The 25,418-nt window shown below is 25.8% G+C and overlaps 1 protein-coding gene across 1 annotated transcript; it reads left to right on the top strand.

Annotated features, from left to right (window-relative positions):
• The first annotated feature begins 7,918 nt into the window (after nt 1–7,918).
• LOC145844075 (sperm-tail PG-rich repeat-containing protein 2-like) lies at nt 7,919–22,225 on the top strand. The gene is made up of 13 exons (XM_082951416.1): nt 7,919–8,039; nt 8,241–8,351; nt 9,422–9,605; nt 9,923–10,042; nt 15,808–15,851; nt 16,476–16,670; nt 17,045–17,197; nt 17,665–17,819; nt 18,762–18,925; nt 19,186–19,272; nt 19,956–20,139; nt 20,636–20,712; nt 21,896–22,225. The coding sequence occupies exons 1-13, from the start codon at nt 7,942–7,944 to the stop codon at nt 22,073–22,075; spliced, it is 1,752 nt and encodes a 583-aa protein (XP_082807542.1). The 5' UTR covers nt 7,919–7,941; the 3' UTR covers nt 22,076–22,225.
• Nucleotides 22,226–25,418: the final 3,193 nt, after the last annotated feature.

Raw genomic sequence — 25,418 nt, forward strand, 5'->3', positions numbered from 1 at the left:
TATTTACTTTACTTAAATTATTGTGAGACTAGCATCAAAAAATAAATGAAGAAAAGTACAAGATGTAGCATATTCAAAAAAGCTTGATTAATAACGGTGCTGCTTTGGAAAAACTTCCTTTGCCACAAAATAGGTTGGGCTTAAAACTGCTAGGCTTAAAATATTTGAATGTTTCGTAATTCTTGATTTAATTCTCTACAACATAAATGTAAATTTATATTTAAATTTACAAAACTTTTAAGGTAGTTCACAGTTAAAAAATATAAAGTTTAGTTTAATTATTATTTATCGACTAAAATGTTTTGAATAAATAATTTAAACTTAGATATATGTTCAAATACAAAAAGCTCATTTTGGTTATTATTTAGCTTAATTTAGACTGCTAAATTTATTTTGTAACTGAAGTTTAATTTGAAAATTTGTTATGTCTTATCTAACACGTGTTTTATTAAAGTCATTTCAGATAATGTTTAAATAAGTTTTATAAATTTTTACATAAGAAGTGTTGTATAATTTTAGTGTAAAATAAAAGTAGTTTTTTCCTTATAATTTGTTAATGTTATTATTTTATTTGTACAGGATCGTTTAATTTTAAGCAGAATTGTTATAATACGTGTTTATTTTATTTTGTTGTAATGCAAGCTTTCTTGCTTCTTATATTTAAATATTATAGTATTGACAAATTAGATGTAGAAAGTTATAAGATTTATTCATGCTAGATTTATTGTATCTTATTCTTAATTAATAACGGTACTGGACATTTGTTCTGGACATGACTTTAAACTGTATCCTGGTGTATGACTCGATAACCGAAAGGTTATTTTGTACACTAGGTCCTAGAACCAATTTTTGAGCGCTTTTTTTTTTGTACAATAATAAATGTACTCCTTAGAAAAAATTCTGTCACAAAATCGGGATCAAAATGGCAATTTAAGCCCTTAATAGTTTGAGTATGAAATTAGGGAACGGGTCTAAATTTCACGAAGACAAAATTGCACGAGGGGACTAAATTACACGAGAATAAAATTTCACGAGTGCACAAAACTGCACGAAGCCAAATTTGCACGAGGGCACGAAATTGCACGAGATAACAAAGTTGCACAAAGACAATTTTGTACCAAGGGTCTATTTTGCACGAGTAACAGTTTTGTACGGAGGGTTAATTTTGCACGAGTGAAATTTTTGAACGGAGAGTAAATTTTGCACAAAACAATACTAACTTAAAATAACTAAATAAAAAATAAAATCTTTATTTACTATAAACAAAATTAACAATACACATTTATTAGTGTAATTCATTTCAAATTTATTTGGTGTAGATTACTTTTATTTTAAATTTATCTTTTTTTTATTAAAATTAAGTTAATGTGTTTAAAAACTAATATAAACTAAAGTTTTAATTTAATAAAAATAAAACTAAAATTTATTAAAGAATAAACGTGTATTGATGTAAACTTAATTTAGATTAGAATTATAATAAACTTCAATATGAAACAAAACTAGTTTAGAAAAAATTATTAACGTAAAATGATACTCACATGGGTAAGTGTTAAAATTGCACGAGCGTACAAACTTGCATGAGAGGAAAAAAATTGCACGAAGATACTTTTGCACAGAAAAAAACGAGCCGGAGAAAATTTAGAGTCAATCAGATGAGTCGTGTGCAAAATAGTTAGGCAATTCTATTTTAAAAATAAATAAAGATAAATTTAGAAAGGAGAAAATCCGTCTGATGAAATTTTTATTGTGCATTGTATAGAAAGTTCTATTATGGCTGTGTAATTCCATAAACTGTATTTAAAATAGTTTTTGTTGTTTTATACTAAAGTTTTCATTGAGATGTTTTAGTTTACTTTTAAGTGTTTTATTATTTAAAGTTAAAGTTAACAATAATATGTAAAAACAAAACTTGGCCCCCGAGTACCTCCAGCCTGCCGACCCCTGAATTAGCTAATCAAAAATTATTTAAAAAAAATTGAATGGGTTACAACTCCAAGGATTTCATTTTAAACTAGGAAACTTTTGACCAAATCACATATTGTTTTTATTTTTTCAACATTAGAAAAACCGTGATTTTATACCTTTTTTTTTTCACATTGTAAAGTAATTGTTCACGTCTGATTTTAGTTTGTTTTCTTATACAACATTTATTTTTGAGATGAACTTAATTTTTATCCAATTTATTATAACATGAACTGTTTGACTAAGTAATTTAGTTGCATATCATTGAATATGCTTTTCTGTTATTAAGACAAGTTAATTACTAAAATCTATTATTACTTCATTTTTAGCCTCTTATGTTTAAAAGATGTCGTTATACATGTTAGCTTCACAATGTAGGGACAAACATTCACATTGTCAATAATAACAGAACTTAGTTTTTTTTTTAATTATTTAACTAAAAATTAAAGAACTGGATTACTTATTTTGATTTTGCAAAATGTTTTACTAGAATTTTTATTTGTTTGATAGTTTAAATAGTTATATGTACCTGAGAAAATTTTAGACAGTTATGTGGTAGAAAGTTTTTTATTTCCTTTAAATGTTTTATTAAAAGCTACCACAGAAAAGATGTTTTTGTTATACAAAAAAATTACGCAAACCCACAGAAAAAAGTCTAGGCACAGCCCTGATACAGGGTTAACAAATAGACCAAAAGTTAATAAGGTAGTCACTTCCTTAGATTTAAAGTTATTCGAACAAACTTAACGCCGTGTGTAAATCTGACACTAATCCGCTACTCCTTTGCCTAAACTTGGAGCAGGTAAAATGAAACGGAGTCACTTTTTTACTAGTGACAGTTTTTCACAGATGTCATTTTTGCACAGTTCAATTTAATATAACACGTTTCATTTTAGTTTAGCAAAATGCAAGGGTGCAAAAGTGACTTGGTGCATTTCTGATACCTACCCATCCAAACTAGCTTTAAAAACCCAGTCATGTTTATATTAAAAACTGATGCTAACATCAGATAAGATCCTTCTGTAGGGGACGAATCAGATTGTGCTTCGTGCCTTTCTGCGTAACAAGAATTTCGGCAAGACACGCTTCACACATCAAGTTATGTGGTCAAACCGTCTTCATTTCCGTTCGCCTTGTAGAAGGATCTGACATGGCAATGTTGGTTTTAAATCTTTTTTGTACTTTGATTTTTGTGCGATATATAATGACGTCACAAAGAAAGAAAATATGTCAAGAAAGTGAGAAGAGAGAAGCGCTTGTGCTCAAAGTTTTTTTAATTTTATTTCACATACTACTTAAATAAGTAACTTCCATTAAAAAGTAATCTAGAGTTTTAGTTAGTTAAAGTATTTTAGGTGAAAATTATAAATTAAATAAAACAATTTATCGTGGCGATTCTGAATTATTTTTAAACTGATTTTTTTCACAAACTCACGACCAGAGTTCTCTTTACGTAAACAATATCTATAATTTTTGGAAAGGGGTCAAAATTGCAAGGAGACAAAATTTCACGAGGGGATTTTTGCACGAAGACAATTTTGCACGAGAGTAAAAATAAACTGAAAGATAAAATAATGATTAAAAAAAAAAGTTACTAACCGAGGGTAAGTGTTAGGGGTAACAGTGATAGTAAAATAAAAAAAGTATTAAAAAAAAAGTTAATAAAAATAAAAGAGTTACCGACCGAGGGTAAAGGTTAGGGGTATCAGTGATATTAAAAAAAACGATTAAAATTAGTAAAAAAATTATGAAAAAAAAAAAATTCAACCCGTGCAAAATTTTCTGCTTGTGCAAAAGTTTCTTTATATAGTTTTCTTCCCTCGGGCAATTTTGTACGCTCGTGCAAACTTGTCATGTACTCATATTTTTCATTTGTCAACAGTTTATTTGGGAAACTTATTTAGTTTACTAAATAAACTATTGTATACTGTCCTGGACGAGACAATAAAAGGTATCCGTAGTGTGCAACTCGATAACCGAAAAGTTTTTCCTGCACCAGGTACTAGAACCAAAATTTTTAAGCACTTTTTTGTCATTCAATAAACTATAACATATAACATCTATATTATTTTTACTTTTATAAAGTAGAGATCTCTAATTGTGTTTTCAACAACTAAACTTATAGTAAATAATATTTTGTAAGAATTGTTCAAGTACGTTAAACGATAAATTATTTAGCTGCATTAACGATTTACACACAACATTGTCTCAAGAATTAAATTGACAGTTTAAGTCTACCAAAACGAAATCGTAATTTTCTTATTTATGAAAGTAAGCATTTTTCTTTAATATAGTACAGTAAAACTCCTCTTATTTACGCAATTTTTGACCGAAAGTTTTGTGTTTAAAATTTAAGTCTCCATCCAAATATTATTTAACAAGTACGCACTTTCTGTTTAGTACGCAAGTTTGGGATATGCTAAAATTACGTACTCAAGGGGAAGACTACTGTAATAATATATCCCCATATCGCCTTAAAAAAGCTACATTCTTAAAAGTTTTAAATATCCTTGGTTGGCTTGAAATATTTCTTTAATTTAAAAATAATTAGGTATTTACACCAATAAAAGTAACTCATTAACACAAGAAAACAACGCATCATAAGAAAGAATTAAATAAGCGGTGTTTTAATTGCTTAATACTTATGATAATAATATAAAAGCATCCTGGAATTCTAATATCTTAATTTCCAATAGTTGTTTGAGAAAATAATAATTCTTTATTATAAAGAAAAACTAAGAGTAATGAAATATTTATAATAGTTTTAGCGGTTAGTAGTTTTTTTTAAATAAAAGTATTTACTAGTAGATTTTAGAGAGACAATGTTTAAAACTATTTTATTTGTATAGCTTGAAATACACAAAACCTTTTTAATAATGTCATAATAACAATAATCAAAGTACACCTTTTAATTATAAAGTTAATTTTGTTTTGTAACAGTATATAATTTTTCATTAGCAGCTTATTATTTTATGACTTAAAGACCTATTTAGCAAACAGTAAGTTTAAAACTGTTAAATTTATATAAACAACTGCGTAATTAGAAATAAGTTTCTTTCGTAGCAACAGAAAATCAAACTAGATTGCACATAAAACTAAATAAAATGATGAGTATAAATAAATAAAAAGTTTGAAAAGTAAAAACTTTTAGTTTTTTGAAAAAACTTTTAAAAAATTTAATGTTTTTAAAAAAAAAAAAAATATATAAATAGACAACATTTTTTTAGTAAATATTAATTTTTTAGTTAATGAAAGTGAAATTAGTTTACTCTGAAATCTTTTTCTAAGTATTTGTAAGGTTTTAATAAAGTTATTTAGTGGAAAACTGTGCATATTCAGTTGCAGTAAGTAAAAAAAATAATTACCATAGATAAAGTTTTTATTCTATGTAATTAAACATTTTTAAACAGATTAAGAACAAAAAGTTTAATACTACATAAAACTACTTTTCAAACTCAACTACTTGTTTTTTTATTTATTAAAGGCCTGCTAGATAGGTAATCACAAGTGTTCGAAATGCGTTTTATGACTGTCATAAAAACTTAATTTTCTTACCTACTTCATTTTACTAAACTAAATTTAAACATGACTATAATCATAATTGCTAAACACAGTCGAAAACGCAAAAAATGTCAACATTTATAATAAAATAATTAAAACAGCAAACTATCTTAATTTATGGCAATTATGCTAGTATAAGAATACATAAATAAAATGAGCTTTAGCATGCATTATGAGTTTCAAAGTAAATTCTATATCCCAAGTTTAAATTGAATAAAGACACACATTTTTTTTTCAAAAAGTACTTTTTGATTTAAACAAGACTACAAACGAAAAATATTAAATTCAAATTTATTAAATGCTTCAGCAAATGTAAAGAAAAGCTTTTTATATAAAAAAATTAAAAAACCTGATTTGAACTTAAAAATTTTTTATTAACATTTTTTAAACATCAAAAATATTTACATAAGTATTTAATAAATAAAAAGATTAAAACGAATTGACACATAAAAATCGTTATAGTTAGCTATTTTTTGTAGTAATAAAACTTATTAAGAAAAAACTTAAAATAAATAAAAGCTTCAGTTCATTACATTATATTTAAGTTATTGTTTATTAAACGACAAAAGAAAACGCTTAGAAATTCTGGTCAGAATACTTAGTCTTAGGACCAGGTGCACGAAAAACTTTTTAGTTAACGAGTCGTACACCACTTGGATACCGTAGAACGTCATGTACAGGACATAGATGCAAAGTTAAACTGTTAAAAATTTATAAGACTTTAAACTATCGAAAACTTGACATAAAATTATTATTACTGCTACTATTTTTATTAATATTATAATACTATTATCAATATTATTATTATTTTCATTATTGTTATAATTGCTATTTTTACTTTTTAATCATATTAATATTAAGTATTGAAATATTTAAATTTTATTTATAGCTCATAATACAAACTTGTCTCAAGATTACTTTAGTTTAAAGTATATTGCTTTTTTTTCTTTAGCTATTAATTAACCTTCATTTAACAAAAAAATTAAAAAACTTTGCAGCTACTAACACTTCAAAGTAATAAAGCTTATCACATATATTGTTAAAGTTTGTTCGACCAAGTAGAAAACTTACTATAGAAACATACATATACAAGCATGCTTTTCAAAACCTATGCAAAATGCATGATCTGACTTACTATTTACTGAAGCTATTTAAATGTTATAAATTATTTCTCCATAAAATAATAAGAATTATGATATAAATATGACAATAAATATTCAGTTCTCAACAATTTAAATGTATCATATGTATATATATACTTTTTAATTTTCTTGGAAACTTTAAATTTACTAAAGTTTTGTATAGTTTATGTTTTAAAGCTATTCATTTAAGTATTCTTTTTTAATTTAAATTACTTGTAAATTATATCTAACAAGAATAATTAATTATTTCATTTAATAAATACTTTTGTAAATAGTAAAGTTGCTAGTTAAAATAAACTGTGAATAATGATTTTTAAAAGTCAAAGGAGAAAACATATTTCTAATGAAGTAACAGTTTTTGAATTGTAATTTTCATAAAAATATTTTTTTAGCTCTAATTTTGATTTTTGTACCTCTAAAACTGCTTATAATTCCTTTGTCTTATGATATTAGTTCAGATAAAAACTTACAACTTAATAATAGCTTGTAAAAACAAAGTAAAAGCTCCTATGGTGGTAAGTTTGAGTTTTGCCAGGACATTAGTGGCATTTTAGGAAAATTATAGTTTTAAATTTATTAAATGACATATGTCTAAAGCAGTACCTAAATATAAAAATTGACATATAAACATGCTTCCTAACAAATTCTTATAATCTGAAATTGTACAAACTTTTAAAATTCAATTTTTTATTTTTCCTAAAACAATTAACAAAGGGTAATAGTAAAACTGACGTTTTCTTATCTTTAAACTTATATAAACTTGTTTTAGTTTCTATTTTTTTTAGGTAGAAATATTTAGAAGTTGATTTATTTACCCAATGTTTTTACTTGCTAGAACTCCTTACTTAATTTATTAACTTGAATTTTTAAGGCAAGATTATAAGTAAAATTGAAAGTTTAATTGGTATGAAAATATCAAAAACTTTTATGTGTACAAAATAAAATAAAAAGCTGATTATAGTTTAAAATTTTATACATTCTCTTTAAAAAAATCATACAACATCCAGTGTTAATGTTTTACAAAAAAAGTAATTTATTCTTATAAATATAAATGCCTAATATGTTTAAGATTTTTCTAGACATATTTTTAGCGTAAAACCTACTGCATATTTGTAGACCATAAAAATTAAGTATTTTTTATTTTAAGTTTTAAAACAATTTTAATGTTTATTAGTACTGTAATCTTATTAACAATTTTTAAAGATTTAAAATTTTAATATTTTTGTTGTTTTAAGTTTTAATGCATTGAAAAATAAAGTTTAAACCCTATCAAGTTATGTCAATTTATGATAGAGCAACCAGAAACCTCGGATCTATAGTAGGTAACCAAAGACCAAATTTAGGACCTGGAACTCACAATGTTCCTCTTGCAAGGTTTAATAGTTTAATTATCAATATATTCAACAAAAAAAATAGCTGTTATTGTTATTAAATAATTTTACTCATATAAAAAAATATGGGTCTAATAAAACTGTGAAAATTAAAATCAGTTTTTATTTTATTTGTTTTTGTATACCTAAAAAAACTCAATACTAAATTATTGTTTTTTTATTTGTTCTAATTATTTTCTTCCAGTCACAAATGGGTGAAGCTAGATTCTTATGCACCGTTTCAATCAATTGCTGAAAGAGGATGTTATTTTGGAGAAGGTTTGCATACTCCTGGACCTGGAGCTTATGAAATTGGGTAAATAGTAATAGTTTTTAATTTTTATGAAATTTTATTAACCAATTTTAATGAAATCAGCTTTAAAAATATATTAGTAGTCTAAATGAAAGTTCTACTGATATTTTATAGTTTAAGCTTGAGTTTTATTTACTTATTTATACTTAATTTTTTATTTTAAACTGAAGCATTTTTGGTTCTGTAAAATTTCAAATATTTTAATTTGTATATAATGATTTTGTAGCCATCTGGGACTTATAGTGGTTTTGTTTTTAGGTTTTCTAACTTTTAAATTTCAATTTATGAAAACATAGTAATTTAATTTTAAGCTTCTCAAAATCTTTTATACTTTTGTCTGGAGTTTCATTCAAATAACATACTATTTTAATTTTATATTCAGCTTTGTTTAGCTTAGGATATACTTAAATGACCTTAAGTTATTATACTACTATCTTTTTTCTAAGATCTTTACTAAACTAATTTTTTTTTTGCAAAATTAAGGTATAAATTGAGTTGTTGATATATTTAAAACTGTTAATTTTACTTCAATACGTTGTTTAGTATTTCATTTATATACACGAAATTAATTTATTTTCTGTAACAATTGCAAAATAAAATATCAAAAGTTATACTGCTTTTTTTTTATTTTTGGTATACTATTATAATAACTTACATTTTACATCTTATTTGCAATAAAAAAATAAAGTTAAGGCTGTAGGAGTAAATAACTTTTTTTCAAGGGAATTGTTTTTTATACGCTTGTTATAGTTAGGCTACCGTTTGTGTTCTTTTGTAAATTAAAAGTAGCTTTTAAGGTACAAAAAATCAAAGTAAAAAAAAAAATACTATTTTCCTTATAGAATGTCGATAACAAGTTTTGATATAGTTTCATCTTTAATTATATCTGACTTGTTCCAAACATACGTCTTTAAGTTATTTAGTTTCATTAGTGAAGGAAATTTTTTCAAACTTTAAAAAGTTTTTTATTGTTTTTTCTTAAACACTTTAAGTAAACAAAAACTGTCGTGTACTACATACTCTACTAAATTATATACTTTATTTTTTTATCAGTTACATATTGGTTCCCATAGATTTGTTCGGTACAAGCCGGAGGGGGGCGCATCTTTGGCTTACACAAACAAAAGATTTCCGAGTGAACCCGACCTCAGTAAGACGGGTCCTTCTCCCAACGCGTACAACATTGTAAAAAGATCCGACTGGATCAAGCCCAAAAGTTTTATACCGCGCGAAACTAACTCTGCCTCCAAAATTAATGTACAGTTTTTATTCTATAGTAGATTATTAATTATTTCGTTGTAGCTTTTAAACTTTTTGTAAAAATAGCTTCTTATTTTAAACAGACAAGTTTAAACTTTTTAATATATAACGTTTTTTATATGATTAAATTTTGTTTATGTTTTCTTTGTTTTTGGTTCTTGAATATGAGTTTGTATCATTTTTATTTTTCTCTTTTCGCCTTATGTGTCCTGTTGAAGTGGCTCAGATTTTTTTGCCTCAGTCAAACATTGCACAACAAACAATATAATACCAATGATAATGCAAAACAACAGTACGCTTATTTCGATATACAGAGAAGAAGTACGGGAGTGTCGAGGATCACTTACGAGAGGCAGGGAGATGTTCCCTCCATTCCCAGACCCAACCAGGCGTTTGGCTACGCGGAAACTGAAAACGGAATGCTAAAAAGACAAGTTAGGTTTTCGTTTAATTTTAAGCTGACCCTGCTGTTTTTATAAACAGTGTTTTTAAGTTGTGTTGTGGTTTACGTTATACAATGGTAACACCAAGTTTCTCAATGTACTGTTTTGTAAATTGGTTATAAGTAAATAGTTTGATGCTACGTTTTGAAAAAAGTCTACTGTTGTTATAAAATTTATTATAACTATATTTGAAAATGATAGCCAGTTTTAGTTATAGTTTTATATGTAACTAGTAAATTATTATTAAGTCAAATATACCATTGCACAATTATTTGTGCATGCTGATATAAATTGTATGCAATTCTAATTAAATGATTATAATAATTTTACTGTTTCATTTGCAATTAGTTGTAACACCAGTCATAATACTTTTAATATTTAATGTTTATTTGTTTGTCATGGTTTACTAAAAGCTGTTTTTAGCTTGAATTGTTATATACAAGTTATTTTGTAGACTAAACAAAGAATAAAGATAGTAATTATTACATTAGATTTCACTAGATTTTAAATACTAACTTTTGCTACGTAAATAAAAAGATTGAAATCTAGTTTTTACTCAAAGGGCTTTTCATAAAAATAAGTTTTCAGCGCAATTGAAAAAAGCTTTACAACGAGTTCCCAGAGTTTTCATTATTCAGTTTTGTTTTAAACAACCGTACTTATCTAATTTTTTTTTACTGCTTACCTAACATTTAAACAATGTTCTACTCTTTTTAAAACAATAAAACAGTTAAAGCGTTTACTTTTTTTTTTATTTATTCACAAAAAACAAACACTAGAGCTAAATGAAAAACTGAAAGGATATATAATGAAATTACTTTTTATTTTGTAAAGGTTACAAACGTGTTGAAACCTATTTGTAGCTTTTTTATAGTTTAATGAACTAAATAGTCATAAATCAAGTCACTAACATTTTTTACACGATTTGTTTATTCAGTACATGTTTTATGTTTTAAAAATATGTAGTATATAACTAAATTATACAAAAGTAAACTTGTCACAATTTTATTTTCAAAATACTCTAAAATATTTACTCTAAAAGATAAACATCCACTGCACAGTGGACCCTCCATTAGAGTTATGAAGAAATGTCATTTTTAAATTTCCTTTTCAAATTTGTTATCAAGGACCCCTGTATCCTAACTCAAAACTTTAAACTGAATTTAAAGTTTACGTCTGCAACTAAAATGAAGTTATTTGGCGTGAGATAACTCTTGGTCAACGGTTTTTGAAAAATTACCTTAACAGTAAATTAATTGATTTGTTTTTTTTTTATAGCTTTTATACGGTATTTTAAGGTTGTGTTTATTTAAAATATAATTTATATTTTTCGTTTATTTGAAAAATTTCAAGAAGTAATTATCAATTTTTGCTTTTTTTTGGCTCTTATCTTGGTACATCTCCAAAAGTTGTGACATACTAAATATTAAAATAAAAAGGGATTATAATAATAATTTAACGTTAATAGTAGTAAACTAACAATTTTATAGTGCAAACTTTTAATTAAGAAAATCAAAAAAAAAATGTTTAATTTGTTAATTAATTTAAAATTATGTGGACAATACTTTTTCAAAAGATTAAAGCACTAAGGCACAAACTATGTTTAAATAAGTTAAACATTGTTGAATTTAATATAGTTGATATTAATAGCTAACCTAAAAATTAAATATTTAAATATACAAGTTAAAAGTACTCTAACTTTTAAAAAATTTTGGTTATCAAGAAAGTAGTAAATACATTTAAGATTTTTATTTATGTTTATAAAGTAAAAGTATTAGATTGTAAAATGTATTTTTTAATGTATATTTATAGGTTGTATCAACTAAATTAAAGGTTTTCTTTTACTACGTTTGTAAAAACTAAAGTGTTTTAAATTATTCTTCAAAAACATAATTTTTATAGCAATTTTTCAGGTAGTTATCATTATCAATAGTTAAAAAAAACTTGATTAGTTTATACATTTTTAATATTAGTTCTACAAAAACAAAATGTTATTATGAAATGTATTATTTCTGTATTATTATATAATCTGTATTATTTCTAAACGTTTAGTTATGAATGACAAAAATAAGTTCAAAAAAAAAACACGTTTCCCCATCAGGAGTTCCACAAAACGCGCCTTCCCTCCTCCGTTTTTGTGCACAAGTCCGGCTTGTGCGTGGAAATGAACAATGACTCCAGCACGGACAATTGCAAGTCGTCCCTCGCCTCCGCCAGAACACTGAACATACCGTCCTCATATTTTCTTCCGCACGAGGGACTATTGAGCAGGTGCCTCGCCACGGCGGATGACTGCTTTTCCGTCGACCTGCTCCGCGTTATTTTACCCAGCTGCCTCTTTAGGCCAGCAGGCACGTGCTGCCGGATCCTCGTCTTCAGCCTCTGCGTGGTCTTGCCCACGTAAGAGCTGCCGCAGCCGCACGTGAACTTGTAAACTGTTCTGCTCGCCTGTTGAACTTCTTTGCTTTTCAAAGAAAAAAGCCGCGGCTGGTTGTAAAAAGTTACGTTTGATTTCACTGTTGGGTAGCATTTTCTCACTGTGTTTTCCAACTGTTTTCTAAGTAAGTCAGCTGAGTCATTACCTTTAAAGGGAAGACTCAAATTGATTTTTTTATGGTTTGTGATTTCCTTTTCAAATAGACTTTTTCTCTTAAAGTGGCTTAAACTTTCTTCGTACATGATTTTTTTAATTAAAGTTGAGGGGTAGTTTTTTTCCAACATAATGTTTTGAATATGATCTAAACACTTTGGAAGGCACTGGCTTGTAGATATTCTGTAAACTTTTTTTAACAACTTTTTGAACTCACTGAGTTTGCTATCGATGTCACTAAAAATGTCATAGTTTTCAAATTGATTTAATTCACCTTTGTCTGGAAAGTAACTTAAGGCACAATGTTTGTTTTTCTTCTTTATTGATACATTTAAAAATTCAATTTCTTCGTTAACTTCGATTGATGTCTGACACAATTTCATACTTTTATCCAAGTTGCTAATTTCTAAATTCAATGTTCTATTTTTTCTAAAACTATTTGCAATAACAAATACTTCATCATAGTATCTTTTGTAAAATTTCAAGCTTTTAAGAAATGTAGAAATTTTATTTTCCTGGTATCCTATAAAAATGTCTGTTAAAACTTTTGCAAAAGGTGAAGAACCATCTATGCCGTTTACTCTGTAATAAAGATAATTTTCATGCGCAAAGTATGTTTTTGTTGCAATTTCAAACAGCTTGATGAAGTTTTCTTTTTGTAGTCTAATACTTTTGCGCTTTTCTACAAAGAAGTAATTACAACAAATATTTAAAACTTTATTTAAGTCAACTTTGTCAAAAAAATGTTTAAATTTATGAGTACTCATCATGTCTGAGTCTTTAACAACACAACTTTTTATATTTTCTGCCATATCTTCAATGCGATCAACTGAAAACTCAGAGTAATATTCTTTAACAGGCAGTAAAATTTTTTCTAGCCATTTACAAAGCTTACTGTGCACGCTGTTTCCATGTTCAAATTTCAAGCTTAAACTTTCTGTTGATGGTTGAAACACTCCATAAACTTTTGGTATAGTCGAACCGTTTGGTCTCATTTCTTGATAGCAAGTATTGTTCAGCTGTTTTTTAATGACAAGTACATAAAGTAATTGCTGGAGTTTTGTTTCAATGTCGGCAATTAAGTCGTCTGCATTCAGATTTTCTAACTTGACATAATTTTTGGAGTTTCTAACAAGTTTTTGTATCATGAAGTCATACTTTTTCTTATCAAGCAAAACTAAATTATTAGAGTGTACGTTATTTTGAATGACCAGTTTTGTGTTTTCTTTAATTTCATTAATTATCTTAACCTGGTTAGCCTTTAGATTAAATGGTAGGTTTGTTTTAGTTTCGTGATAGTTTGCTGCTAGTTGTTTTAAGTTAGTTTTTAATTCTTCCAATGACTTTTTCGACTCGGGTTTGAACTGTTGTATTTGACAAAAAAATGTTTCGAATTCAGAAAAAATTACCTCTATTTTAGGTTGCTTATAACACTCAAGTGAAAACAATTTTGAAGTTGAAAGTGCTTTTTTCTCAGAATAGCTTAATACATACGAAGAATAGTTTAGAACCTGGGTTTTTAAAATCGCTCCTCTATCTTTTTCTATTTTTACTTTAGGCTGTTTAATGTTAACATACGCTGTTTTAACGCTACAAATTTTAAAAAGGTTACAAAAGTCTTCTTGGTCTAATAGTTGATATATTTGTGAAAGTTGTTCTTCAAACTTCTGATTTAGGTTCTTTGTTTTTACTTTTTTACTCATTGTTTTTCTAGCCCGTGTTTGGTAAACTTTCGTAATTCCACATTGTCTTTCTTTGTACAGTATAAGAAATCTGCTAATGACTTTTAATTGTTTTCTTGTGTACTTGGTTTCAATTTCTTTTTTAAAAACTTTAAACGAAATATCTTTACTCATGTTTTAAAAACTATCTATTACCAAATCAAACCACTATTCGCTCAACCAACCAGTTTTAAAAAAATACTGACTGATTCATATTATAATAACGCTTATATATGACTATAAAATTGTGCACTAAGAAGTTAGTACCGTCTAATTTTAAAACTTTTATTAATACACTTTAATTATGTTAAGAAGTTGTAGAAAATTAGTTTTAATGCTGTATTGAAGGATTATTTTCGCTAGTGAACAAAGATTATTATAGTTTATATCTAGCACAACTTTTTGTTATAACATCAGTACTTGTTTTTAAGTATATTTAAGATTTTTATTTACTTTAGAAGTTTACAAACTAAAAAAGAATATATTTAATTTTTTAAGTAATTTAAGCTTTTAAACTATATTTTAGATTCGTTTTGATAATGGCTAGTTTAATACTAGAATTTCACAATAAAATTTAAATATTTAAAATAAGATTTTGTAATGCTCTTATGACTTATATAGTAACACTTCTGTATATACTAATCTTATCTTATTTTTACTGTACTTAAACTGACAATATTTTTCTAGATTTTTAAACTAACTAACTTACTAAACTAAGATTAATTAAGTGTTTGTAGAAAATTTATACGCAATAAAATTTAGAGTTTTTTGTTTCACTTATTTAAAACTTACTTTAGGTAATTAAACAATTAAATTAGTTTTGATGAATGGTTATTTTTATTATTTATGTAAAGATAAACTTGAGAAAATTATTTTAAAAAATGAGGTAAATTGTGTTACATTTATGACTACTTTATTAAAAAACATAATTATAACTTAAGTTGTTACTCCAAAAAACATAAAATAAATGTATGATTTCACTGTACAGTTAATTAAATGTTAATACAGTTAGGATCAATTTTAATTAGTTAATACTTCGTCCTTTTTTTTAATAAAAGATACTTTTTACTTCTTCAAATTTTGTTTTCATATTTTTTTATCTAAGACATTTTAGATTTTTTTTTTTATTGTTTTACTTAATTTTTTGTTATTTTAATGTTTTTTTAACTTACCACGAAATTAACTGTTATGTTTTTTTTTAATTTTCAGTCAGTAAAGTTTAAATACTTTTAATCTCTAGGTTTTAGTTTAGTAGTTAGTGCATAGGTTTTCTCAACCACCTTTTTTACATTTAGCAAAATTTAGTAAAAAAGCAATATAACCTGTTTTTAGGAAATTTTAAACACTTACCAGTAATAGGTCGTTTGTTAAAATTGAGTTGTATTTTAAGATTTTTATTGAAAACTTATAAAATAAAATATTTAAACCAATTCAAATAATTCTAGGATCCTCCACCAATAGATTCGACCTTAGGACCAGCTTATTACATGTAAGTTTTCAGTTGTAGCGTACATCTATCAAACTACGGTAACATATTTAGTTTTTAATGTTTTTATTTATTGTTTTTGTAATGTGAACTTTTATCTACCAACACTGTTCAGCATAAACGTAGTATATTTTATAATCAACAGGTTAATTTTAAAATTAAATTATAATATTTAGTTTTTGTTTAGTTTTACTTACTTAAACATTTAGCGTTTGGTTTTGAAAGTTTCCAAAACTGTTTTGTTACAAGTTTAAAAACCAGTACAGTAATATTTAATTTAAAAGAAAAACTGTTAATCTTAGTCATACTTTTTTATTTTCTTCAGAACTTCAAGTATTTAAAATAATAAGTTATATGTGAGAATGATTCTTTTTATTTGTTTCTCACTTGTTCGTAATTTTATTCATGTACTTATTTCTTGTTTTCTATCAAGTACTATTTTGTTATTAACATTTTTTGTTAAATAGTTATTGACTGTATGTGCAATTGCATTAAGTTTGTATTGAATCTTGCACGAATCAAATCGGCTGAACTTCTGAGCTGTTTCAAGAAAATACCTAGTTGCAACGTTAAATTTAAAACAAATTGAAATTGTAAAAAATTCTAAATGAAATTTAAAAAATTTAGCCGCGCAGCTCCGTCTGAAACTGAAACAACGAAGAAGTACAAAGGCGTTCATTGGAGCAAGTTGACTGGCGGTAGAAGCGGCTTCGTCAAAAGCAACGATGCTCCAAGCCCGACATTGTACAGCCCGGCAACTAACTTGAATGCCGACCAGCAAGTCGTTATGGCGGGAAAAAAGACCGAGCTGTCCATTCCAAGGTAAATTTCGCCTCGATTAATAATCACCTTTTTAGTCTTTGCCTTGTTTAGGTGTTTCATCAGATTTTATTTTCTGTAAATTTTTGTAGAAGTTATCTTATCTAAAAAAAATATTTTTGTCAAAGTTAAAAAGTTGTGTGTAAATTTTGTTAAGGTTATTTTTTTATTGCAACTTTAATATATCTATAAGAATACAGTAGCTAGTTGAGATAGTGCTGTGTTCTCAATAAAATTTTTATAACTTTTATACTAATTAGTAGATATTGATTATAATAGCTTAAGTATCTAAGGATCTGCCTTTTACGTTCTTGCTAAACAAAAATAAGCACACATTACCTAGTTTTATTTTTTTAAGTTCGCCTGAATTCCCTCAGGTACCACGAAGTTTTAGAAAAAACGGCGATAAAAAACCACGTGCCAGGTCCGAACACTTACAACCTGGGCAGCCAGTTTTCGAGGAAGTCACAGGTTTTCAACATGCACGGGCTCGCAGTGGAGCACCCCGGTTTCAACGTGAAGTCTGAAAGGTTTGAAAACAACCAACAGCATTTTTAGTTTGTTAACGTTGAGTTTAAAAAACAAATTGTTTGTTGTGGTCTAAATTTTCACTAAAAAGTTGCTAATTGTAGTCAGCTACTTGATAGCCTTTTTTCAACATTAGAATTTTAAAGAAAAAACTTTTGTATGTTGTGATTAAAGAATTTACACCATTGACAATAATGTTATAATATTTTGTCAAACTCATATTTGAAATTAGTGATTTATTTTATGAATAAAAACTAAAGTCTAAGTATACCATAGGAATTAATCTTAGACTCATAGGAGCTCATTATTTTTTGTATTTTTAAGTTTGAAACATAAAAAAGTTTGTGTTAAAATTAAAACTTCACTGTAAAATTTTACTGTAGTTTTTTAATTTAAGTTTAATTCTACACAAGCTATATGAAGTTTTATGAATTTTGTTTTTCAACAACTTTTTAATATAATGTTTCAGGTTTCGAGGTGAAAAATTCAGAGCACCAGCTCCTGGATCCTACGAAGACCCTCGCGTCGCTTTAAACGCCCTCAATAAAATCACCGGTGCCAAAAAAAGTCCCTTTGGTAAAACTGCTGCTCGATTTAATATCAAAGATAAACGCAATACTCCTGGTAATTTAAACTTTGTGATTAGTTGTTGAAAATCTAGTTCTTAATTCTTAACAGTTCAGTAAATTGTGTTTAAATAAGCTGTTTTTTTTTATAAAGTAATTTGATTTAAAATTATTTTTTTAAAGAATTTTTTCTAGTAATAACTTATAGTAGTATACATAAATAAAAGTTTTAATATTTATTAAGCAGTTTATTTAACTAGAAAAGAAAAGTTTAGCTTTCAGTAAATATGTACCTTTTAACGTAAACATTTGTTGACTTTTTTTTATAACTTACTAGTTTACTTTAATAAGATTAATTTGGTACTTCTAATTGACTGTTTTAAACTAGTAAACAATTGTCCTGTGTATTTAACTATTTTAAGTAGGTTTTAACTTCCAATTCAACAATACTTTATCTTTATAATTTTGTTATTTTAAAGTCGCAGTTGCAATATTTATTATACATTTGTTTAAAATTTGAATATATTTAGTAAGTTTTTTTTATATATCTATAATTTTTTGGTTTTAAGTAATGTCATATTTTATTAACACCATAGATAAAATTTAGAAAAAAAAAGTAAATAATGTAATAGAAAATTGATTTTATAGACTTAATATATGGTAGTAAGTAAAAGCTTTTTTTTTTTGATAAAGTGTAATATGATATTATTGTAATAACTTTAATATCTTTATAAGTTTACTGACAAATAAACCTATTTAATAACAATATAAACTCTAAAAACTGAAGCTTAAGTTTTTTTATATGATGAAGATGTAAGTTATAATTATAAAACAGGTGTAGCTTTTCTTTTTAAATTAGCTATAAATTTATTTAAAATCTTCTCATACTTTACAAACATAAAGTTATAGAAAACCCTACAAACTACAAATAACAGCCTTAATTAAACTGTTTTGTTTTATAGCGAAAAATAACAACTCGATTATAACAAACAATGCGAAGGTCCGGGTAAATACAACATGTACGGTTATGGCATGGCAAATGACAGCTTCAGGAGGGCTTATTTCGACAGCACCATAAAAGGAGGCTTCGGTTCGACCAGTTCCAGGATCCAGAGCATTGTGAAGAAGGACGAGTACCACCTGCCCGGCCCATCCAGATACCAAGTTGGTTGAATTTTAATAAAAGTACTATATTTTATAAACGACCTTTTTTTGCTTGTAGCATTGTTTTATAGAGGGAAAAACTTTATATAATAACAAACGTAATTTTGTTTCCAGCATTTGTTTGTAAAGTTTTTACAAATCAAAAATGATAATTCATTAAACTTTCAAATTGTTTAATGTTTAAAAATTTTTTTTCAGTAATTTAAATAAATAACTAAGCTATAACTAAACTACTATACTAACAACAAAGTACTTTTCAGCCTGAAAAACGAGAAGAGCCTTACAAAAAGCACAATACATCTAATTTCACTTCTAACACTAACCGAATTGAAAAAAATATTCCTAAAGTATGTCCTTTTTGTAATTGAGTTTATCTGATAATTTTCAAAGATAATTTGTTTTATTTTAGCTTAAAAAAAAACAAAAAATTAATTTAAAAAACAAGAACTCGTTAGAGATTATATCTCAGGACTAAACTTTATGTTGAATATTTGAGGCATGTTTTCTAAAAACAATTTTTAAGACTTAGTGTGATAATAAGAAGCTTTAGTTGTGTTTAAAACTTATTGTTGTTATTTTTCTGTAATCAAATAATAAAATTGGTAAAAAAATAGAATCTCTTTGAATAAGAATTGAAATGTTAATATGAAAAACGAAAGATCTCTGAATCTTTTGTTTTTTAAAAGAGTTAAGACAGCTTTTTGTATGGTTTTTTAAACCAATTTTTTTACATGTAGACCACATTATTAAAAGATGTCCAAGTTCTACTATAAAAAAGGCAGACCACTTTCAAACAATTTATTTCAATTGTCTTCAAATAAGAATAATTTAAAAATAAGATATCGTCGTATTAACATATGTTTTTGTAGTGTTTGTTTTAATAAAAAAAAATTTTTATTTTTAAGTATAGCAAGACTTTACTTCATGCTCTATCAATTAAACATTAATATAATAAACTAAAAATAAATCCCAAAGGAAAAACTGAACGCAAATCAAAATATTTAAATTAGGTATTTATTTGAAACCACAGACGCAAATAGAGAACCCGGCAGTGGGCAGTTACGACGTGGCCAAGTCCTACTTCAAGAGCCACAACAAGAAGTCCACGGCGCAACCGAGGACCAAGCAGGCTTACCTGAGGAACGCCTCTTTCACCACGGCAGCCAAACGGACCTTCAAGTTGTCCGATACCGATACTGAAACGCCCGGACCCGGTTTGTCTCTTTGCATGAGCTGTCTGTTAAATTTTAATTACGAAAGTAATTTTTTTTAATTATTATTTATAATTATAAATTATATAATTTATATAAATTATTTATATAAATTATTTTTTTAAAAGAACTTTTTGTCGTACTTTTTAAAGCTGTTGTAGTTAGGCAGTAAATGTCAAAGTTTTTGAAAGCTTAAAGTTTTTGTTACAAAAAGAATGTGCCTTCTATTAAAAGCATAAAGTCGTAAGACTTTTGTTTAGTTCTTAAATCTTTAATGCTATATTTTTCAAATTATAGTAATCAATTTTTTTTCTCTTAAATGCAATCATACATTTAAATAATGTAATATAAATTTGAAGTTTAACAAAAAAAAAACGTTCTAAAAATTAGTTTTAAAATTAAACACCTTTTACTATTAGTTGTTGGCCAAAAAATACTTCTATGAGCTAACTGCTTTACTCAATTATTTTCTAAATAACAAATATCAATTTTTAAATAGGAGCATACAATCAAAATGTTCCAAAAAAGTCTGCACTCTGTTCAAAAATACTAACTGGAAGCAAGCGCTTTGAACAAGTTAGTTTTTTTTTCATATAGCCATACAATCTACAGTAGGTGTTTAAGCTAACCTATGCCTTTTGGTGTTCTACAAACAATCTGTTATTATGTATAATATTTTGTTATAGTTTTCTATATCAGTTGTAAAATCTATACTTTATTGTAGCTACAGCCTTAAAAGTAATAATCGAAAAAAAGTTTGATAACTTGTCAATGTTATATTTGATAAGTTTTTCTTACTGTAAACATATCTTTGACACTTATTCTAGAAAGTAACAACTTATTTTTGTACTAGTAAAGTATATAATACTAATAACTTATTATTTAATGATGTCATTCAACTTTTTATTATAGTTATAATAATATTTTTAGTAGGTTTTTTACTGTATGTTAATTCTTACGGAGACTTATGCGAACAACATAAGCATAATTATAATATAAATGTATCTATTAGTAATATTTTTTGTAATTTTCTTATTTGTAAAATAAAGTACTTAGAGCAAAATAAAGTTTTATTTTACAAAACAGTTCTAAAGTTGCGAAAACAGGTTTTCTACGTTTAATGTTAAAAACTTCTTCAATAGTTTTTTTTTTTTTATGTGGTGTACTACTCAATAACCAAAAGGTTCTTTTGTACACCAGGTCATTAGAACAAACTTTTTGAGCGCTTTTCTTTTATCGTTCAATAAAACTATACTTTGACAGGTTAACTGAAATCGCACAAAATTTACAGTATTTATCAATCAACTAATATTAATTAACTGTATACGTTATTAAGTTTATTTACTAACTTAACTTAATAAATAAAAATAAAACAATTTTAAGTTGTAATTAATTAAAATAAAGTTAATATTAAACACAATTCAAACTAAATTTTCATATAAGAACAATTTGATTAAGACTAGTTTGTTTTAAAAATAAAATCTTTAAATAAAAAAATTTTTATTGATCGGGTTAGAAATGACCGAGTTAGAAATTTTAATGTATTCTATAAAACAAATAACATAAATCACTATCTAATTTTTATACAACTTTTATCATTATGTAAAGGTTGGTAAATTTTAACTATAATTTAACTAACACCTACTTTTTCGAATCTTCAAAAACCGTTATCAAATATTTTTTAACACTAATTATTTCAAAACTAACACTACATAAATGAATTTATAGATACTTTTACTTTTATCACTTACTTTTATAGATAATAGAGGATAGACCAGGTCCTGGTTCTTACAATATGAGTCCGTTAATTGAAAGTTCTGTTTTGAAAGGAACTTTCAACACAACTTTGAGCCAGCCAGTAAAGAGTAAGAAAAATGTTGATCATCTTCCCACTACTACTAATAAAAAACAAGCAATTGCTATAGATGTTCAATGTTGAAAACTTTGTATTAAACACTGTTTATCTGATTATTTTTTAGTTATTTTAGTTTAGTAAAACTACCTTTACAATGTACTAGTTTTTCAAGTCAGTGTATTTCTTATCATTCGTTTTCTTTATGTGTTTCTACTGTTTCAGAAAATGTTTTAACTCGTTGTTTTTTAGCTATATATGTAATCAGATTGCATATCGTTAAATATGTATCAAGTTAGTTATTTTTGTGCAAAATAAAGTTAAAGAACCATATTAAAAGTTTTATTGAATGTTTACCGACAACTAAGATTGTTAATTGTCATAATCCAGTTTTTAATAAGTTATAAAACACTTGAAAAGCGTACTCATGTTTTATCTAAAACTTATGTTTAATTTGAAAAGTACTTGAAAATATTAAAAAGTTTCAAGTATAAAACTTTGTGAATTTCACCAATTAGTTTTTACTCAAACTCTAAATGCGTTAGTTTAATTTAAAGCAGCTAGACTGTAAAAAAAAAGTTTTAATAGTTATTTTAATTATAGTGGTAAGTTTTCGCTAGAATGTTTCTGCATAAAGCTTAATGTTATACTAGTTATTTTTTATTGTGGTCTAAATAATAAAAACAAACAAATGGGTATACTAAGAACATACTTTAAGTTCCAGTTTTAACTTTATATCAGCTTTTTTATTTCGAATTTTACTTAAACTTTTTTTTCGACAGTTACATCTATTTAAATCAGTTTTCAAACAACTGATTTTTACAGCTTTAATGGTGACTGTAACTAACTATTTAAAATTAGTTAATGTAGTCTACTTTAATTCTAAATTTTAAAATATAAGCTTATTGGTAATTTAAACAGTGTAATTATGTCAAACTTGGTTTTCAAGTAAACGTTAAACTCTTATTTTAATAAAAACTTTACAGTGTATAGCTCTATAATCTTGAAAAAAGTTTTTCATTAGATATATAAAAGTGAAACAAAATGAAAAACTTCTTTTACAACTTATTTTTGCATAGAGTTACTTTTAATTTTGTCTTAAGTACAATCGAAATTTTATCAAGAATTAAGAAAAATACTTCTTCTTATTATAGCATTTCAAAATAACTCTATATTTTTTATTTAAACTTAAAGAAGTTTTGTTGCAGCTGATAGCGCATCGACTAAACAAACATACTTTTATCAATAAAAATATTACATGACATTTTGAGTTCTTAAAAAAATTTTTAAGAAGCCATATCTCAAAAATTAATACATAATTGAAAAAAAATCAAAAATAGCTTTTGTCGGTTTAGTTAATAAAAATATGATAGAAGTTATTTTTAATATAACAGAAGAGAATTTTTAAAATTACTAAAAATAGTTATATTTTAAAACTTATCTTAACCATATCACAAAGTTGTATAAATTTTTAGAAAAAAAAACGCATGCAGATCAAATTATCATGGTAAAAGGTTGTTTAACATTTATTAAAAGAGATATGAACAATAAGGAAGAATTGTTAAAATTCTAATGGTCAGAATTTAAATAACCGTGCACAAAATAAAAACAATTTCAGTAAACATACAGACCGACATTTTTTTAAGTTTACAAACAGACTAAAGAGATTTTTTATTTAGCTTCATATAATTTTTATTAGTTTAGAAGGAATAACGATCTAGTCTGTAATCTTAAGATGTTATGGAGTTTAAATTTGTTGAAAAACGTGGTATTCAATTTAAAAATATAATACATTAGCGTAAATGACTCCGCTTATATTCTGTTGCTCTGATACATTAAAACATATTGTTTAAAAACTCGAAATATTTGGTTCTAGGACCGAGTGTACTAAAAAACCTTTCGGTTATCGAGTCGTAGACCATTTAGATACAGTTTAACGTCATTGTTGAGAACTATATAAATTAGGATAGGCTATTATAACTTTTTATTTCCTAGATAAATGTACTAACTAAGAAACTAAATTGTATTTGTAATATATAACTCCATAGCCTTAAGGGTTTTTCGTGGACCTTGGACCAAACTTTTTATGCGACAGACTATAACTTGTAACAGTATACTTTCTGAATTTTTTTAGTTTAACTTTAGTTGTTAGTATAAAAACTCGCACAGTACATCTCCTAAAAAGTTTTCAGACTGTCTAAATTCTTACGATAATAGTGTGGTCCAAATCGGTTGTATCCAACCTTTTCAAAAACTGTGTAAAGTAAATCAATTGAAAATATATTCAATGAACACTAGAGTAGAAAAATATAAGTTATGAAAAAGCACTAATTTTTAGAGTGCTTTATTTTGAAATAACGTGTTAGTAACATTTCTATTTATTTAGCTTTTTAAATAGAAAAAGACAAAAAAACGTCATTTGAAAATATATTTTAACCTTACTAAAGTTTCTCAGCAAAGTAAACTAGTTTCTATGTACAATAGTGTGCACAGGTCTAAATCATCTTTGTGTGTTATCTTTTATTTAAACTAAGGATCTACGCTAGTATTGTATGCTATTTTTTTCTTTATCTGATATATACGTACACCTTGTAAGTATTGGCTTTTTTATTATGCTATGTAGTTCTAATATTTAAAATTTGCTTGGTTTACATTCAAGTAGTTGTTTATACACCGATAGCTAGGGGTTTAACATTTTTCTGTTGTGTACTTGTTCATATTTGATAAAGTTAATGGTTATTTTACCATTTTTTTAATAAATAATTATAATTTTTAGTCAAACATCCGTTTGTCATTAGATTAGTATTATTTTTCATTCATTTTTTTTTCTTTTTAAAAACAAGATATGTGCACCTTTCTGCTTATATTGTGTAAAAACTTAATCTTAAATTTGTAGAATTTAAAGTTTCCGCTTGCTTTTGTATATCTTTTTCTCAGAAGTGATTTTAATAAAAAAATTAAGAATTTTTATTATTTTTTTTCAATTTTCTGCTAAGCTTTTATTAGTAGATTTCTATACGTTATGCGGTCACAAATAATTTTTTTGAACTTTTCTAATGATTTTACTAAAACTGATTTTATGCTGTTAACAATGCTTATTTAGTAAGGAAGCACAGTAGTTACAAATATTTTAAACGTCTGTTCTGCACGTACTAAGTTTACTTTTTTTCACTAAACCTTTACTAAGAACTTTAATCTTTTAAGAACGCAATAAGGAAAGCTATTGAAAATTGCTGCAAATAAAAATAAACTTTTACAATTTTAGTAGGCTTGTTTACTTTTCATTTTTTCACTGTTAACAAAACGTGTGAAATAAAAGGCAACAATAAATCAAGTAGTAGTCATACAAATCTTAAGCTAAGATTGTATGAACATTTTTTTGTTTGACTCTAAAGCAACTTTAGACAATCAACATTCCAAATAAAAGTCC

This window comes from Thalia democratica, chromosome 9, assembly GCF_965202585.1.
Source record: "Thalia democratica chromosome 9, ktThaDemo2.hap1.1, whole genome shotgun sequence".
In the NCBI taxonomy this organism is placed as follows: Eukaryota; Metazoa; Chordata; class Thaliacea; order Salpida; family Salpidae; genus Thalia; species Thalia democratica.